Source organism: Podarcis muralis, chromosome 3 (assembly GCF_964188315.1).
Source record: "Podarcis muralis chromosome 3, rPodMur119.hap1.1, whole genome shotgun sequence".
NCBI lineage: Eukaryota > Metazoa > Chordata > Lepidosauria > Squamata > Lacertidae > Podarcis > Podarcis muralis.
This window is the reverse complement of record NC_135657.1, coordinates 11,276,564-11,296,036: the sequence shown is the minus strand read 5'-3', so window position 1 is coordinate 11,296,036 and position 19,473 is coordinate 11,276,564. Positions and strand designations below refer to the sequence as shown.

The 19,473-nt window shown below is 47.5% G+C and overlaps 1 protein-coding gene across 5 annotated transcripts in view; it reads left to right on the top strand.

The window, feature by feature from the left end:
- The window catches only part of CCDC85A (coiled-coil domain containing 85A), a 157,400-nt gene that overhangs the window by 33,018 nt on the left and 104,909 nt on the right, over nucleotides 1–19,473 (top strand). The window contains exon 3 of one of the 5 annotated variants that reach the window (XM_077925426.1): nucleotides 5,058–5,137. The exons of the other annotated variants lie outside the window; for them this stretch is intronic. Coding sequence (XP_077781552.1) covers nucleotides 5,058–5,095 — 38 coding nt within the window. The 3' untranslated portion in view covers nucleotides 5,096–5,137. The remainder of the gene's footprint in view (nucleotides 1–5,057; nucleotides 5,138–19,473) is intronic. 5 annotated transcript variants of the gene reach the window in all.

Genomic DNA, 19,473 nt, shown 5'->3' with positions numbered 1-19,473 from the left:
TTTGCTGTGTCTGTCTCTCTCCTCTCCCCCCCTCTAGCTAATGTAGTGATTCAGTTTCTCGCTGGTAAGGGGATTTGTTGTTGTTTAGTCGTTTAGTCGCGTCCGACTCTTCGTGACCCCATGGACCAGAGCACGCCAGGCCCTCCTGTCTTCCACTGCCTCCCACAGTTTTGGTCAAACTCATGCTGGTAGCTTCGAGAACACTGTCCAACCATCTCATCCTCTGTCGTCCCCTTCTCCTTGTGCCCTCCATCTTTCCCAACATCAGGGCCTTTTCCAGGGAGTCTTCTCTTCTCATGAGGTGGCCAAAATATTGGAGCCTCAGCTTCAGGATCTGTCCTTCCAGTGAGCACTCAGGGCTGATTTCCTTCTGAATGGATAGGTTTGTTCTTCTTGCAGTCTATGGTACTCTCAAGAGTCTCCTCCAGCACCATAATTCAAAAGCATCAATTCTTCGGCCAGGGAGAGTTAGTCCCAGGCCGGACAGGAGAGATGCCGGGAATTGAACCTGAGACATTGTGCATTCAAAGCAGATTCTCTACCGCTGAGCTACGGACCTTTCCCATCAGTGCTGCCCAACAGGGAAGATGAAGGAACTGGCTGGCCAATAGGACGTGTGCACCACGAAAGTACCGCCTGTGCTTTCTCTCACCGCAGCAGAAGAACATGCTGTACAGATGGTTATTCTGCTATTCCATTGCACTCAAGGGTCCCAAAGCACATCTCTCTTTAGAGATTGGCAATAAAACATTGCAGGCCCAGCTCTGGGTTGATTTTACCTATTGGTTTTAGAGAGAGGAAGCATTGCTTTAATTACTGCTCAAAGCTGAATTCAGCTCCTCTTCCGCCACCTCCAAATATGATCCCTTTTTTATTATGACAACAAGAGAGGCATTATGTTCAATTAGTCAGCTCGAAATAAACATTGACCAGGTGGTATTTGAATGGAAGTCTCTGTTGATGAAGCATCAGATTGAACGCACCAGCTTTTCCCACGCTTGTGCTAAGGATTGGGCAAATTTGTTTGTTTGTTTCTGGGTTTATGTCCCCGCCGTTTGTCACAAGATCCCAGCAATAAATAAATGAAAACACATTTTTAAAATGGCAGCGTAGAACGTATCAATAGCCTGTTAGTTCAGAAAACCCACTAAGTTGAAAATGCTTGTAAGTTTTTAGCTGATGCCTAAACCTGAGCCAGTGTGGTGTAGTGGTTAAGAGCGGTAGACTCGTAATCTGGGGAACCGGGTTCGCGTCCCCGCTCCTCCACATGCAGCTGCTGGGTGACCTTGGGCCAGTCACACTTCTCTGAAGTCTCTCAGCCCCACTCACCTCACAGAGTGTTTGTTGTGGGGGAGGAAGGGAAAGGAGAATGTTAGCCGCTTTGAGACTCCTTAAAGGGAGTGAAAGGCGGGATATCAAATCCAAACTCTTCTTCTTCTTCTTCTGACTATCTTGACGAGGGGTCAGCAACCTTTTTCAGCTGTGGGCCGGTCCACCGTCCCTCAGACCATGTGGTGGGCCGGACTATATTTTGGAAAAAAAAAATATGAACAAATTCCTGTGCCCCACAAATAACCCAGAGATGCATTTTAAACAAAAGGACACAATCTACTTATGTAAAAACACGCTGATTCCCGGACCATCCATGGGCTGGGTTGAGAAGGCGATTGGGCCGTATCCGGCCCACGGGCCTTAGGTTGCCTACCCCTGATCTTGACTCATTTCACACTGGGTTGAGAATTGGGTGAAAATTGGCCTCAGCTGCCCTGGTGGCTGAAGTTCTTTTTTTTTTAGCGTTTTTTTTTTCCAATGCAGAATCATAACAAAAATTACAAACATTGAATCCAAAATAATACTATCCAGACAAGAATCCCGGGAACATATAGAAAAAAAAAAAACAGAAAAGGAAAAGGGGAGAAAAAAAGCAAAGGAAACGAAACTAAACTAAACAAAAAAAAGCACACATCTACAGAACAAAACCATATCATTACGTACATAAACACAAATTGACTTCCTTCCTTTGTTCTAAGACCTCAAAAAATTTACTCTTACTGTATTGTTGTGTCTAATTAGATTACTTCCATCTTTGTGCTTTTTTACACCATTTTTCTTATTCTTTAACCCTGTAAAGCATCATTCATTACATACCAATATACTAACTCCAGAACAATGTTTTTTCATATAGTCTTTAGCACAACCCCATTCTTTTAATAATTTCTGGTCCGATTGTCCCCTTATGTAAGCTGTGAGTCTTGCCAGATTTATGTATTCCGAAAATTTAATTTGCCAATCTTTCACTGATGGAATTTTTCTGCCTTTCCAGTTTTTAGCTATAAGCATCCTGGCAGCTGTTGTTGCATAAAGGAATACTTTCCTTTGATTTTCAGGGATATCATTTGTAATTAAACCTAAAAGGAATGCCTCCGGTTTCTATTTTAAACATGGCTGAAGTTCTTTGGGCAGTGGTTCTCAAACATTTTTCTTCAGACTGCACCTGTAGAATAAATATTTGCCCATGCTACACCAAATTTTCATTGGAGAACTAAAGGAAAGAACTCCAAGCCGTGTTTTTTTTCTTTACTTTTTTAAAAAAATAACACAGAGGACAACTGCTTTATAATATGATCATGGGGCATCCAGAAGTATAAAACAAAGCAGCTACGTAAGAACACATATCATCCCCAAAACGGAATTATAAATGAGACTCTTACATATGTACCTTAAGTACATATACAAACTCATTGAGGCGTTTATGCTTGCTTTTGCCAGGTAATCTCATTTATATTAGGTCTATTTTGAGACAAACAAACTCTTGTCTCCTCACCAGCACAAATAAGCCTTTCTCTTTTTCTGAATGTTCATATTTGTCAGAACTGAAAATCCCTCTTCACAGTATGTCATGAAGAATTGCAGAAGAACAGCCAGTGTTCTTGAAGAGAGGCATGGATATTGTTTCTGGTGGTATATTCTTACTGCACTGAGATGCTCAAATGTTTCTTTGATTGTCCTCGAACCTTCTTGCCATACTTGCCACCCTCTCCTGCCTCACGTGCTTGACATGCCAAACCTTTTGAGAACCACTCTTTGAATCAGAGGAAGTGTGACCCTATTGATTCTCCTAGATATCTCAGTTGACCATGGTGTCTGCCTAGCTCAGTGGTGGCCAAACTTGGCCTCCAGCTGTTTTGGGACTACAATTCCTATCATCCCTTGCTAACAGGACCAGTGGTCAGGGATGATGGGAATTGTAGTCCCAAAACAGCTGAAGGGCCAAGTTTGGCCACCACTAACCCTAGCTTGTCATTGTGAGTTGGGGCTTGGAGACACCATGGCATTACTCCTACTTGGTTCCAGAGGGTGTGTGCCCTGACCCCTGTGGGGTGCCCTAGGGCATGCCTTTGTCCCCAATGCTATTTAATTAATATCTCTATAAAATCATGGGGGGGGGGTGTCATTAGGAGATTTTGGGGCAAGGCGTCACCAGTATGCTGATGATTGCCAACACTGTTACTTGGTGTCATCTAAATCATGAGAGGCCATGTTTGTGCTTGAATGCTACTCCTGTGACAGAATCCTAACAAACCTCTCTGGATGGCTGATTCTCAGGTCTAGGAATTGTGTACCTGTCCTGGAAGGAAATGGATTCATTCTGAAGGAGCAGGTGCATATTTTCGGGATGCTCCTTAGTCCATCTCCATCCCTAATGGCTCAGGTGATTGTAGTCACCTTTGTTGTCGTTTAGTCGTGTCCGACTCTTCGTGACCCCATGGACCAGAGCACGCCAGGCACTCCTGTCTTCCACTGCCTCCAGGAGTTTGGTCAAACCCATGTTCGTAGCTTTGAGAACACTGTCCAACCATCTCTGTCATCCCCTTCTCCTTGTGTCCTCCATCTTTCCCAACATCAGGGTCTTTTCCAGGGAGTCTTCTCTTCTCATGAGGTGGCCAAAGTATTGGTGCCGCAGCTTCACGATCTGTCCTTCCAGTGAGCACTCAGGGCTGGTTTCCTTCAGAATGGATAGGTTTGATCTTCTTGCAGTCCATGGGACTCTTAAGAGTCTCTTCTAGCACTGTAGTCACCTTGGAGGGCTCATCACAAATTCAGTGCATCAATTGTGACTCTCTTTGGACTGGGAGAGCCTTGCCGTAGTAGTTGCACCCGATTTGGCAGATCTGCACTGGCTGCCTGTTAGCTACTGATCCACGTTCATGTTTTTGGTGATGACATTTAAAGCCCTAAACAACTTGGGACCAGGAGACCCCTTCCCCCAGTACAAACCAAGACGATTTTTTGACATTCTCTGAGGAGACCCTGCTGTTCATTCCTCAAGTGTTACTTGTTGACAAGATGGGCACATGTCTTCTTAGTGATAGCTCCCACCCTCTGGAATGCCCGCCTTAGGGGAATTCATGAGATGGTGTCAGGAATGACCTTTAAACACCTCTTAAAAGCTTTCTTAGACCTCCACTCTTTAATTCTCTGTTTTGAACTTTGCTCAGCTGTCTCCGCAATACTTTATGCAGTTCTATTCTGGTTCTATCCAGTTTTTCGAAAGTTTTATAGACTTACCTCGTTTGCATTTCTATTGTTTTTATGGAAATCATTTAGGGATTTTTTTACCAAGTAGTGTAGGATTTTAACAAATAAGCAAGCTAACAAATAACTTCCAGAGAGGCTGCATTCCACATCCAGAGTGCTTTTGTGATACCTGTGACCTAGATCTACCTCTGCATTTTTGACCATCGCACATTCTTCCTTTGTGCTGTTAGTTTCTCAGTTCATGTGGGGTGTTGGAGACCAGGGCGGTGAACAACTGGGTTCAGAAGGTTGCTGGGTGACTTTGGGCCAGTCAGTATTTCTCACTCTCTCTCTATATATGTATAATGGTGCTTCAGGTTAAGAACAGTTTCAGGTTAAGTACGGACCTCTGGAACGAATTAAGTACTTAACCCGAGGTACCACTGTATATTGTACGCATCCTTGAAAAGTCAGATGCAACATCAAAGCATTGCATTTTCAAGTATAGCATTCCAATGTGGTTTTTTGTTCCTAACCAGATCGCCTGCCACCAAGACCAAAGGCTCTGCAGTCTTAACTTAAACGGAGGAAGGTGAACGGAATCGGTGCCTCTCACCAGGTACAGGTTCTTAGCATCTTTTACTCTCTGTGGTGGGACTTTGGCGAGAGAGGAGACGAGAGCCCTGCTGCGGGAAATGTTAGCAGCCTCCACCCCCCCACCCCCCGTTGCTTGTAACAGAAGCAAACACTGGACACAGTGGAGATTGTTGGATGAAACCTGGCAGACTCTCCGCTTTGGGTGGCTGCCCTCTTTTCTCTGCTGCCAAGAGACATGCCTTCCATTTTAGAAACAAACTATCTGGCAAAATAAATCTTGTTTCAGGCCCGCTCAGAGGGCTGGAGGCTCCGGGAAAAAGATAGATAGCTGTATTTTGAAACTTGTTGCTATTTTGGAACCATTGTGACAAGCTGTTTTAGGATTGTTGGCGCTTCTAATTTATGAGTTCTGGCTGCATCCCTGCCTCCCATTCTGGATCCCTGTGGCATGACAAGATTATCAGCCCTGCAGACTGGACATCTCTGCCCAGTGGATCCATCAACTCATGTTTTGGCATCAGTAGTGTGACACGGGTGGCGCTGTGGGTTAAAGCCTCAGTGCCTAGGACTTGCCGATTGAAAGGTCGGCGGTTCGAATCCCCGCGGCGGGGTGCACTCCCGTTGCTCGGTCCCAGCGCCTGCCAACCTAGCAGTTCGAAAGCACCCCCGGGTGCAAGTAGATAAATAGGGACCGCTTACTAGCGGGAAGGTAAACGGCGTTCCGTGTGCTGCGCTGGCTCGCCAGATGCAGCTTGTCACACTGGCCATGTGACCCGGAAGTGTCTCCGGACAGCGCTGGCTCCCGGCCTATAGAGTGAGATGAACGCACAACCCTAGAGTCTGTCAAGACTGGCCCGTACGGGCAGGGGTACCTTTACCTTTACTTTACCTTTAGTGTGATGGTGAGTTGGACCAGGATTCAACTGCCCGCCCCTAGGAAGCTTATGGGGAGCAGAGGGCAGTGCCATAGCTTGTGGGGGCGGGCACAGAGGTTGTTGTCCCATACTGGGATCTGTTGGACTTTACAGGGAATAAACCCAGACTGAAACCATTGGAAGATATAAGGAGCCAAGTTACGGATTGGTTACAATACCACCAGCTACACGATATGTTAAAATTAGATTTAAAAAATGGGTTCATACAATATGATAATCTTTATTGTCATTGTCCCATACAGAACAACGAAATTGGAAAAATCTACATCAGACATTCAAAACCAACAAGCCTGCTATCCCAGCCTGTTTAGCCCCCTAAAAACTCTGATACCCCAAAATTAAATACAATATACTCCCATAGAGACTACCTTACACTGCGTTTAAAACCAAAATCGCATTTGGATAGAAACTGTTTCTCAGGCGGCTAATCCTAGCCTTAATGACCCTGTACCTTCTTCCAGAAGGCAGAAGCTGAAAGAGATAATTTCCGGGGTGCACACTATCCTGCGCTATCTTCTGCACCTTTCTTATGACACATGGAAGCATAGATTTGATCCAAGGTGGGAAGAGTGCACCCAATTATTCTCTCTGCAGTCTTTACTTCTTGGACCAAACCTTGCTATTTGAAAGAGAATTATTGCAGAATACGGATAAACACTGGTCTAAAATGTATAATTTTTTGCTAGAATGGGAAACAAAAGCCGAGCTGGTCAAAGCTCCAGTGACACATTGGGCAATAGATACAGGACACAACATAGACTTAAACCTCTGGGAGAAATTTTGGAAAAATGATTTGAAATTTGCTGCGTTTTACACGTTGAAAGAGAATTCTATGAAAATGATTCACAGATGGTATTTAATCAGAGTATGTTGGCTAAGATATAGAGAACAGAATCAAATATGTGTTGAAAATGTAGAGGAATGGAGGGAACATTTTTTCATATGCGGTGGACATGTAAAAAGGTAAAAAACAAACAAACAGGGAGACGATCTGCAACGAGTTGAAAAAAAATATTTAGAATAACCTTCCCCCAAAGACCGGAGTCGTTCCTGTTGGGAATAGTTCAGGCAGAAATTCCTGGGTGTCCAGAAAATGTATTTATGTCTTCAACAATGGCAGCTGGAATTTCGTTAGCACAAAACTGGAAAGTAACGGAGGTCCCAGGCAAGGAGGATTGGCAACTTAAGACGTTAGATTATGTAGAACTAGCAGGTTTAACACATAGAATAAGACAGCAAGAAGAACATGTATTCAGGGATCACCATCAAGGATTTCTGCACTGGGCAGATGAGATCTTGAGCCAGCCTTCTAAATTTTCACAATGGCATCACTCTGGGGCACTGTGAGCAATTCAAATGGGCAGTCCTCAGTGGAGCAGGTATAAATCTGCAATCTTATACACCAGTGACAGGGAACCTGTTTTCTTCCAGACCTTGCTTGGCTCCCACTTCACATCTTCTCTGTCCATTGGTCATGCCGGCTGGGAGATGATGGAGATGGGAGTCCAGCGATAGCCACGGTTCCTCATCCCTACACCGTAAATGCCAGTGACCTCCGGGAGGAGAGATGCATAAGATTGCACTGAGGAGTACCTGAGCAGCGTAACAAAAGCACAGCATCCTCCTCAAATCTAAAAATAGATTAAAACGCCTGGGCGAATATAAAAGGGCTTTGACAAAGGATGCAGCGCCTGACAAGTCTCCCTGAGGAGCAGGTTCCGCCTTCTGAGGAGCAGCCAGTGCCATCGAAATGGCTCTTTCTTGCTTTTGCTCTGCCCCTTTTCGTAAATTAAAAGGAATATTCTGAAACGTCCTCCTCCTTCGCACACCAGCTCCTCAAAATGGGCTAGGACAATAGAGGCTGCCCGCTATTTCTTTAATTAAACAAAAACAACCTGCACCGAGGCGTTTCCTGCAAAGTTTGGGAAAATGGGAGGCAGGGATTTGCAGGACGCTTTGTTCTTCGGGATGTGTGTGTGTGATTTCTGGTGTCTCTCCAATGTCAGCTGGGGAATGCTGGCCTTTTGTTCAGAGCTCCCTGAAACAGCTGTGCCTCCGCTGTTTCTGGAGAGGCACAATAGCTCCAGAAGTTGTGCCATTCTGCACGGCGTATGCACCAGTTTCTTCTCTCCCAGTCGTTTCCGCTGGTTAAATTCACTTGGCAGGCTTTTGGGGTGCTGTAAAACAGAGAACATGGCGGCTAGACTGCTTGTGTGGGCAAACTACTACCAATAATAATAATAATAAATTTTTATTTATACCCCACCCTTCCTGGTTCAAAAACCAGGCTCAGGGCGGCTAACAACAAATTTAAAACACTTTAAAACACTTAATTATAAAAGCAGCAAAAAATACAGTATAAAAACACGAATAACAATAAAATTCAAAAATCAATTAGATAATCCCCAGGGCTAGCTGGCTGAATTGGTCCTACTTGGGCCAGCGAGGAGGCCAGGGGAGAATCAGCTGTGGGGTCTCAGAGCGGGTGATCTTCATAGAAGGGGATGGGGATGGAAGAGAAGGGAAATAAAAAGATCAGGCTGAATTCAAATTAAAGGCCAGGCGGAATAGCTCTGTCTCACAGGCCCGACGGAAGGAGGTTAAATGCTGAAGGGACCTAGTCTTGTGGGACAGAGCATTCCACCAGGTCGGAGCCATCACTGAAAAGGCCCTGGCCCTTGTGGAGGATAGTCTGACTTCCTTAGGGCCCGGGACCTCTAAACTATGCATTACAACATCTTGTCTGTGGGATCTGCACTGAGTGCCAATCTGCTTACCTTCTGTAGCTTCAGACCAGGTTACTGGGGGTGGGGTGGGGTTCCCTCTTAAAGTCCCTATAATATCAGAAGCCTGCTCCCACAGCAGTTCACAAGATGGCTTTCAGTGGGGCTGCCCTTGGTTTGTGGAACAGCATCCCTATTAAGAAGAGACATTTTTGTTCCAATGAGGTTTTTTTAAATAGTTGGGTGATTTAAAAAAAATTAATTTCTAGGTTTCTGACCTGGATTTTTATTTGTGTTGCTTTTCAAACCCGTTTTGTTGTAGTTGTGTGCTTGTAAATTGCCTTGAGACTTGACATAAAAGGTGATTAATTCATAATAATAAAAGTTACGAACTCTGCATAGACAAAAGCCGGGTGAAGCCTGCCTCTGTGAAAAAGCTATTACAGTGGTACCCCGAGTTAAGTACTTAATTCGTTCCGGAGGTCCGTTCTTAACGTGAAACTGTTCTTAACCTGAAGCACCACTTTAGCTAATGGGGCCTCCTGCTGCCGCCGCGCCACCGGAGCACAATTTCTGTTCTCATCCTGAAGCAAAGTTCTTAACCTGAGGTACTATTTCTGGGTTAGCGGAGTCTGTAACCTGAAGCGTATGTAACCTGAAGCGTATGTAACCCGAGGTACCACTGTACATTGCTGTGGGTGCATTTCTAATGCCTGAAGTAACAAGGATCCTGAATATATTTTATATTGCAATTTTATGTTTCGACCACCCTGAGACCTGCAGGTGTAGGGTGGTATACAAATAATGATGATGATGATGATGATGATGATGATGATGATTATGATAGTAACAACACGTATTGAGGGTCTGCAGCTGTCTAGGTGAATTTCATCGCAACCAAGCTGCTATGTACTGAGCTTGAATCCTAGAACAATAGGCAGGTAGGATCCTAGAAGGCCGCAACCTGATTGGTCTGCAGGAGCAGCCCAATCAGGCACCAGGAGGAAGTGAATCAGCAACCTGATTGGACTGTTCCTGCAGGCCAATCAGGCTCCAGGAGGGGAGTTGTATCAGCCAATCACACGGGACCCATTGTGTAAATAATGTATATATAGCCAGAGGTTTTGGTGGAAAGCACTCACTCACTGTTTACCCTGAGCTGAAATAAAGAGCATGAAATCAACACTCAACTCCGAGTATATATCACAAACACCCGATCCTGAGAGCTTGCAGTCGTGTCTTCTAATCGCATGCTTGCAAGAAGAGCTGTGCTAGAATGTCAGCACGCTTCTCGGGCTGCTCAATGAAAGGCAGGTTTCGGATGGCTTCACCTGCTTGGCTTTTCGCTATTTTGTGCTGTGATGATCTTCAGCGGTGGAAGCACAAATGCGAAAGCAGAGGACGCTGGGAAAAGGCAGCCAGGTGGCATTTGCTGCTTCTGAAAAGGCTGTTCCGCATGTTACACAGCAACCAATAAGACTTTGCAGAGTCCTCGCTATGCTGGAAGCCCCAACCGATCCTGAATTGTATTTTCAAATACCCTTGCTGGCTGGCGGTGAGGGGAGTTGGGAATCCAAAACATCTGGCGGGGTGGGAAAGGGTGCTTTAGGTGTGTAATTCGTAAATCGGTCCTTGCGTGGTGAGTTCCCGCCTCCCCCCCACGGAAATAAAGTCACCAGACACCAGAATTTGAGGTTAATGGGTCAAATTAGGCCACAACTTTATTGATTACAGGAATTGAGTGGTATTGGCTTAGGCATTGGTCCTATCAGCTAACCGGCTTCAGCCCGCTTGGTTGAAGACCGGCAAGGGTTAACCACCAGCAGGGGGAGTCCTGCTGATGCACATCAACTAGGAACTCCCCCAGGGTCTCCGATCGGGGGCGTGCTGTGAGCCCACACCTCCATAGGCTTAGGACGAGGCCACACCCTCCGGAATCCTTTACCGGACTACCCTTTGATTTTGGGGGGAAGGTGATGGCGCTTCCTCCCCCCACCCTTTCCATCCACATAACAATACCCCTACCAATGCCTAACCGCCAATCGAGCCAAGCTTGCCCCCAATACCCTCAAATTTGTAACCAATCCCTAATCCCTGACGCAATGTCATTCAGCCAAATATCATTTCCAGCATCTGACAGATGCACGCCGTCATCTCTGTAGAGGGCCTCCTTGGCAAACTGGATATCAGGGTGGTCCAGGACCCGACCCCCCAGCGCCGCCACTCTACGCGCCACAGCAAGTTCCAGGATCTTTCTGGCTCTATTTAATGCGATTGGGCAGTGACAATCCCTCCAAACCCGCCTCTCCAAAGGTGACGACCACAGTATGGTAATTCTGGGATAAGAGGCAAACAGTTCAGCTGGAGTGCGGCGAGGAAAGAGGGCGGTCCTCGGCCGCGCCAGCCCTAAATAGGGCAGCCCCCCCCCCGTGCAGGCCGATTGGCTGGGCGGGGTAATGACGCGTCCAAGTATTCCCTTGTTATCGCGGGGGCTGTGCGTCAGCCCCCGCAAGCGTGGGGAGGGGCATGAAGCCCGCAACCCCACCTCCTCTCCAGTTCGGAAGTGGCTTTGCCTAGCATCAAGCCTGGCTTCCTGGTTCCGTGACGTTCCTGGGAGATGCTGGGCAGGCATTCACCCCATCTGTATTTGTGATATTCCATAATTTTGATGCATTGCTCAACCTCCTTAAGAGGCTGGACAGGATGAGACAATGCAAGATAAACAAACCTCCTCTAATTCCTTTTCAAGACGGTCTTTTGTAATGCACCGAGAGCCGACGAAGATGTACAAAATACATTCTGCGCGTATGCACGCAAATCGTTTGGGAAGCTCCAAAAGCTTTCTGAACAAAAGATAATGTTTCTGTCATCTCTGCCTTTGTTGCATTTCCACTTGTGTTTAAGGCTTTCTAAATACGTGCACATCTGGCAAAAGGAACCGAGCGGAAATCCCTTAGTATGTATATTGGTCATCAGACTAATCGCATTTAAAGGTCCGCTGGGCATCAGCAGAGGGCCAGAAGGCTGCCCCCCTGACACCATTACGAATTCCATGACCAAAGCTGCAATCCAATCAGCTTCTTTCTCATCCTGAGGAAGCAGCTGGAACAAGCCCAGTTTTTAAAGTGTTAACTTTCTCCCGCCGCACCTGAACTTTTATCGCATCTCGGGCCTTGCACTCTAGGAGAGAAGGTGGATATGGCAGAGGAAGCATTTTCTACAGGGGAAAATATTCGTTTCGGTTTACATTTTAACGCAAGCTTAATCTAATTCGCTCTTTCCGAAATAGAACAAAATCCAAACCGCACCTATCCTTCAAAATCTACGCTCCTCTGGATTTTGCAATGCAGCTGTCTGTGTGCAAGAGGAAACGTGCAGAACTGTGTACGTTAAGGAAAAGCCTTCATGAAATGCACACGTAAGAGAAAATAACACGCAGAAATGCCTTCTATTAGGGAAAACTGCTTGCGGTGAGGTAGATAAAGGGTAAAGGGACCCCTGACCATTAGGTCCAGTCGTGGCCGACTCTGGGGTTGCGGCGCTCATCTTGCTTTACTGGCCAAGGGAGCGGGCGTACAGCTTCTGGGTCATGTGGCCAGCATGACAAAGCCACTTCTGGCGAACCAGAGCAGCATATAGAAACGCCGTTTACCTTCCCACCGGAGCGGTACCTATTTATCTACTTGCACTTGGACGTGCTTTTGAACTGCTAGGTGGGCAGGAGCAGGGACCGAGCAACGGGAGCTCACCCCGTCGCGGGGATTCGAACCGCCGACCTTCTGATCTGCAAGTCCTAGGCTCTGTGGTTTAACCCACAGCGCCATCCACGTCCCAGGTGAGGTAGATATAAGGCAACAATTTAACCCTAAAATGTGCATGTTGGGAAAAATGAGCCCTAAAACGCTGCTGTGAATGTTTGTGAGGTTTTTTTCCCCATTTAAAAACTTGCAGAGGGCTGCAGCAGTGTGGCGAACTGAACTTAAGATTGGTGGAAAATGAGAAAGCAAGAGAAGCTGAGATAGGGATGGGTGGATCTGTCAATCTCTGCGCTGTGGCAGGGGGCTGTTTGAGCATGTCTATCGATCATGCACTGCAGAGGCATCTCTCTTCCCCACCTCGGAACTCTGGTGTGTGGTTCCTTCTCGTGTGATCTCACTTCTCCCCGCATTTCCCTCCTGATAGCCCATACAAAACTGTGGCTGGAGTATTCCAACAGAGGATTCACCAAGGTGAAGATGCTATGTGCAGGTGGAGATTGCCAGAGCACTTTCCTGGAAAGTTCCCTGGATATCGTCAAAGGGATGCGCTAGGACTAAGATGCTTTTGAGGATAGCCACAACATTTTTGGGGGGCCCGGGTGTGATGTTAACATATGAGAGTGCTGGAGGTGAAATAGTTAAACAGGTTACCCAATCAGAATCCAGGGGGGTGGAGTCAGAGGGACTATAAAACCAGCTCTGGGAGGGGTGAAGGGAGGAGTTCGTTGGGAGTTGGGTGGTTGGTTGGAGTGAATTGGGATAGAGTCTGTGGGTAGGTTGAGTTAGTGTAGCGAAATAAGGTGAGTCAGGAACAGTTAGGGGCTAGTAAGACAAGTAAATATCTGAGGAGGTGGTTTAGAGAGCGAGAGCAGGTAGCGGAAGTTATAGGTCTGGATAGGCACCCCCTGATTGTAATGGACCGATACCGTTTATGAAACCACACGCTTGTTAAACTGCAATAAATAAACAGAAGTTTATGTTCCAATTTAACCCTGACTGGACTCAGTATTGTACCAGGTAGGGCCTGGGTGGTGGCAGCGAGAAATAAAGTGGTGGCACAGGGATCAATAGGCGGCGAAATGTCTTGGGACCCTGTGTGATCACCACAGCGGGCCCCTCCTTGAAAATATTGCCCCCCCAGCCCACCTAGATGGCACCCCTGCTCACCTAGGAGTAGGTGAGAGACATGGGACTGATGAAGCTGCCTTTCCCCAATTTGTAAGTAGCGTCTCCACCCCCATCGTTCTGCCCGGACACTGAGGTCCAGCTCTGAGGGCCTTCTGGCGGTTCCCTCACTACGAGAAGCCAAGTTACAGTGAACCAGGCAGAGGGCCTTCTTGGTAGTAGCACCTGCCCTGTGGAACGCCCTCCCACCAGATGTCAAAGAGAACAACAACTACCAGACTTTTAGAAGACATCTGAAGGCAGCCCTGTTTAGGGAAGCTTTTAATGTTTAATAGACTATTGCATTTTAATATTTTGTTGGAAGCAGCCCAGAGTGGCTCGGGAAACCCAGCCAGATGGATGTGGTAGAAATAAATAAATAAATAAATACAAATAATAATAATAATAGTAAGTGTACTTTTGACAGGAAGAATTACCGTATTTTTCGCTCTATAAGATGCACCAGACCACAAGACGCACCTAGTTTTTGGAGGAGGAAAACAAGAAAAAATATATTCTGAATCTCAGAAGCCAGAACAGCAAGAGGGATCGCTGCACAATGAAAGCAGCAATCCCTCTTGCTGTTCTGGCTTCTGGGATAGTTGTGCAGCCTGCATTCGCTCCAAAGGACGCACACACATTTCCCTTTACTTTTTAGGAGGAAAAAGTGAGTCTGATAGAGCAAAAAATACGGTAATTCCTCACTCTGGACATTCCTGGCTAGTTTGTTCAATCAGGAAATGTCAGAGTTTCTTTTTAAGGCCTGCTAGGTACATTGATGTGGGTAAAACCTCAGCGCCTAGGACTTGCCGATCGCATGGTCGGCGGTTCGAATCCCCTTGGCGGGGTGCACTCCTGCTGCTCGGTCCCAGCGCCTGCCAACCTAGCAGTTCGAAAGCACCCCCGGGTGCAAGTAGATAAATAGGGACCGCTTACCAGCGGGAAGGTAAACGGCGTTTCCGTGTGCTGCGCTGGTGCAGGCTCGCCAGAGTAGCTTCGTCACGCTGGCCACGTCACCTGGAAGTGTCTGCAGACAGCGCTGGCTCCCAGCCTCTAGAGTGAGATGAGCGCACAACCCTAGAGTCTGGCAAGACTGGCCCGTACGGGCAGGGGTACCTTTACCTTTACCTTTTAGGTACATTGAAATCAATGGGATTTAAAAAAACGAAGCCTTTTGCTTGAATTGCACCCTGTCTCAGGCTCTGACTCACCCTGGATGTCAGAATGATTATAGGAGTTGGACTACAGAGTAATGAATCCTAAGCCCACTTACTTACTAGGAGGTGAGCTCCATTAAAATCAGCATGACACGCTTCCGAGTTAAGCGAGCTGAAGGTCTGGGGGAAAGATACCTTGGTTTTGAAACCTCAAATGAAGCTAATGCCCTTTTAACAGGATTATCTCTATGAAGGAGACTGTGCGGTTGAAAAGTGCAAAATAAAGTAAAATGGTTGGAAGTGATTATATGCTGTGATCATGTTTGCAAAAAGAATAAAATAAAATAAAATCCTGTTGTTGGTGACCTATTTTTCTTGGTAGACCAAAGCAGCTCTTCTGTTTATAGCACTATGGGAAATAAAAATAGCTGTGGAAAATGAACACAGGGTAGCTAGGTTGACAGTAGAGAATGTACGCCCATCATGTGATCTTATGACAAGGTTATGGCAACATCTGATTGGCGTGTGGCACAAATGTAGGTGGAGCCAGTAAGAATTAGGGATGGGTGCCAAGTTGGGTGAAAGGTTACCGCACTGCAGGGGGTTGGACCTATAATTCTGTGGTTCTGTTTTATGATTCTGTGCCCATTTGGGTTTCTTCTAGTGCCTTAATTTTTCCAATCTTTAAGTTCAGTTCTCTACAATCACACATTAAGTTTGTGATTTGATTTCACAATAATTCTTCAGAAAATTCAACAGCATTTCAGTCCGAACTTCTCCCAACGTACTGTCAGGTTTGGAACTTAACTGGTTAAGAAGTTCCCATGATGCCTCAACATTCAGACGTCAGCTGTAGAAGCTGGGAGGAGTTTGGGAGGAGTCTGTCTGTTCCCCTCTGGTCTTTGAGGGAGAAAGACGTAGCCTGTAATGGCGGAAAGGAGCCCAGGAGATCCCTGGGGGAATGTCGGAATAAAAAGCTAAGTGAAGGACGTGACAGTTTATCACCGCTGTGTTTATCTCTGCTAAGGTGTGACTGGAGCTACCGGACGACGGAGCTGAGTGGCGCAGCTGAGGGAAGCGCGCCGGACCGGGCTGCCATAAAAGCTAATTGAGGACCAATAAATCAATTAGCTGGGGTCCCAATATATCTATTGCACAGGTTATGGGTACTAATCACCGCTTGTAAAACTGTCACTGAAGAGGCTGCCGGAATGCGTTTGAAGTTCGGCAGGAGATGGTGATTTTCTTTTTGCCTGGTGTTAAGAGGCAAGGAGTAGCTGCGGAGCTAAAAGCGGCTGACTGAAAGGCACAAAGTGGTTGCCTGTGTTGCGGAGAGCTGAAGAGCAGCTGGAAAATCGTTTCTCCACGGAAGGGAGTGCCAGAGGAGCTTGTGATCTGTAAGTACAGCTTGGGGCCCCTTGGGAGAACGGAAGAAGATGGCAGGCTGCCAGGTCTTGGAGGACATTCCATGCTCACTTTAAGAAGTTGGGCAACCTGGCTGCTGATCTGAAGTCTACTGTTCTGGGTGCCAGGAAGCCAGAGGCCGTTTGCCTAGTGCTCCAGGGAGTTTATGAGGCTGGAGGCGGACAGCAAGGGCCGGGAGATGGCTGCTTCAGAACAGGAAGGCAAGATGGCGCTGACCACCTTCGTGAGAGCCGGTGCACAGCTGGGAAGGGCTGTGGGCCCCAGAGGGGGGGGCGAGGGTTTCCAAAGGCATGTTTAAGGAGCCTGCTGGAATGAAGTGGAGGTTCAGAGGGGGCAAAGCTGGCAAAGAGTGCTTTTCCGGAAGAAGGAGAAGGAGGCCAGCGGGAGGAGCCCAAGGCAGTGTTTTTCCACTGGAGTTCGTCATTGCTACACGTGTAATGCAACGTGTCTGCGTGAGGAGCTTGGAGAGAGGCAACCTGCAGGGAGCCCTTTACCTACCACTGGGGGTGCAGGAAAGCGTCCTGGGAGCCCTGGGAGCAGTGGGGGGGCGGTGAGCAGTAAAAGCACAGAAAAGCCTCTTTTTCCAAAGGCTGCCAAGAGATGTTTGCGTCGAAAGTCAAAGCCTGGGAAACAGGACACAGCTACAGGCTTCAAGGCCAGCCATCTGCTGCAGAGGGAGATACGTGCTGCAGAGTTGTCTGGGAACTCTGAGATAAGTCCAGTCTTCAGAGCAACGCAGGATGTTGCGGTTTCGGACGCTGCCAAGGACAGAGGCAGCGGGACGTTTGTTGCTTCTATGGCAACTGTGAAGAACAACTCCAGCCAGGACACGGTGACACGCTGGGTGTTTTGGACTCTACTATCAGGCAGCACCTGATAGGCAAGCCTGCAGGCAAAATGCGGAACTGCAGGGCTGTTTCAACAGGATTGATTGTTATGTTCGCAGACGGAGCACAGAAAATCAGTCTGTGGTGTGGCTAACGTGTTTTTCTCTACTTTACAGGAGGAGCAAGAGGTCTGCGTTGTGCCGGGACTGAATTGTTGTCTTTTATCTGTATCTGCTCTAACGAAGCAGGGGTTCAAAAATGTGCTTTGAAAATGACACCTGTTCCATTTTCAGAGGGGGGCGACAACGGGTCAACATGGCGAAGAGCAAGGATAATTTCTTTGTTCTGGAGGCACCTCTGGAGGGTGATGGGAATGCTGGGAAAGCGCAGGTGCAGTGTGCTAAGGTTCCCAGTCATGTGCAAAAGTTGCACAGGTGCACAAAAGGGTACAAACTCCGGAAATGTGGGAGGTCCCTAGGGTGCAGGGCATGCAAAGGTGCAAAGGTACTTGGTTTTCCCGGGTTTGGGAGGGTAGCCAAAGAAGCTTTTGAGCTTGTTCACACAGATCTGTCAGGACCCATGAGGTGTGAGAGTCTGGGTGGGGCCAGGTATGTGCCGTCGCTGTCAGATGACCACAGCCAGGTTGGCTGGTGTCTCTCTCTCATATCACAGGGGGAGGCGGCGCAACTGATCAAGGATTGGGTTGCGGAGGTGGAACTAAGGTTTTCCACCAAGGTGCAAGGGTTCAAGAGCGACCGAGGGTCACAGTTTACTGGGTCTGCTCTGGAGGAGTTTTTCAAGGAAAAGGGAATACGTCACCAGGTGACGGGTGCAAAGTCTTCTCAAGGGAGAAGGGAGGCTGTTACTGAACCCGGAGATGGGGATCAGGTCCAGAATCAGGGTTCAAAACCCGGTGATGGGGACCAAGTCCAGGGTCAGGGTTCAGGGCAGGTTTGGGCATCTCCAAGGGTTGTGAAAGGAGTGTCCAGGAGTGAGGCTTCATCTCCGGTAATGGAGAAAGCTCACGGAAGGGTTGTCAAGTCAGAGGGGGAGGAGTCTGACGGAGAAGACACAACTGCTGGCCCTAATGGGTCAGTAGGGTATCAGGTCACAGGTGCGTGGAAAAGTGTCGCACAGTGTGATTCTGGGAGTGTTGAAGGGGTTCAACAGGTGCCTGGGAAAGATGCCGGGAAGTGGCACAAGGCAAAGGGCAAGGTGTTGAACTCAGAAAGAACTTGTCAGAATGGTTTCGGCATAGAGGGGGTGTCAGGTTTGGAACTTAACTGGTTAAGAAGTTCCCATGATGCCTCAACATTCAGACGTCAGCTGTAGAAGCTGGGAGGAGTTTGGGAGGAGTCTGTCTGTTCCCCTCTGGTCTTTGAGGGAGAAAGACGTAGCCTGTAATGGCGGAAAGGAGCCCAGGAGATCCCTGGGGGAATGTCGGAATAAAAAGCTAAGTGAAGGACGTGACAGTTTATCACCGCTGTGTTTATCTCTGCTAAGGTGTGACTGGAGCTACCGGACGACGGAGCTGAGTGGCGCAGCTGAGGGAAGCGCGCCGGACCGGGCTGCCATAAAAGCTAATTGAGGACCAATAAATCAATTAGCTGGGGTCCCAATATATCTATTGCCACACGTACAAATTTTGTATCCAATTTCTTGTGTAAAATATCTTTTTTTTTTTGGCAAGGTACTATTTCCTGATATGTATACATTAAATGCCACTTGTGTATGCATTCTTGTGCACATTGCTTGAGTGGAGAACTACATTGCAAAATTTTGAGAAACGCAAATTTTGGCTGTGTTCATGTCGAGGTTCACACATCCCTAAAAAGCTAAAGGGTAAAGGGACCCCTGACCATTAGGTCCAGTCGTGGCTGACTCTGGGGTTGCGGCGCTCATCTCGCTTCATTGGTCGAGGGAGCCGGCGTACAGCTTCCGGGTCATGTGGCCAGCATGACTAAGCCGCTTCTGGCAAACCAGAGCAGCACATGGAAACGCCGTTTACCTTCCTGCCAGAGTGGTACCTATTTATCTACTTGCACTTTGACGTGCTTTCAAACTGCTAGGCGGGCAGGAGCAACAGGAGATCACCCCGTCCCGGGGATTCGAACCGCTGACCTTCTGATCGGCAAGTCCTAGGCTCTGTGGTTTAACCCACAGTGCCACGCATCCCTACCCTTGAGCTAAAAAAAGGTTACCTACTCTACCTTTATAGTCCAGAAGGCAACAACATAGGGAAGGTGAAAAGAGGCAAAGCGAGGCTATTCCCCCCCCCCCGCGACATGTTTCATCATCACCATCATCATCATCATCATAACAATGATACATTTATTATTTCTACCCCGCCCATCTGGCTGGGTTTCCCC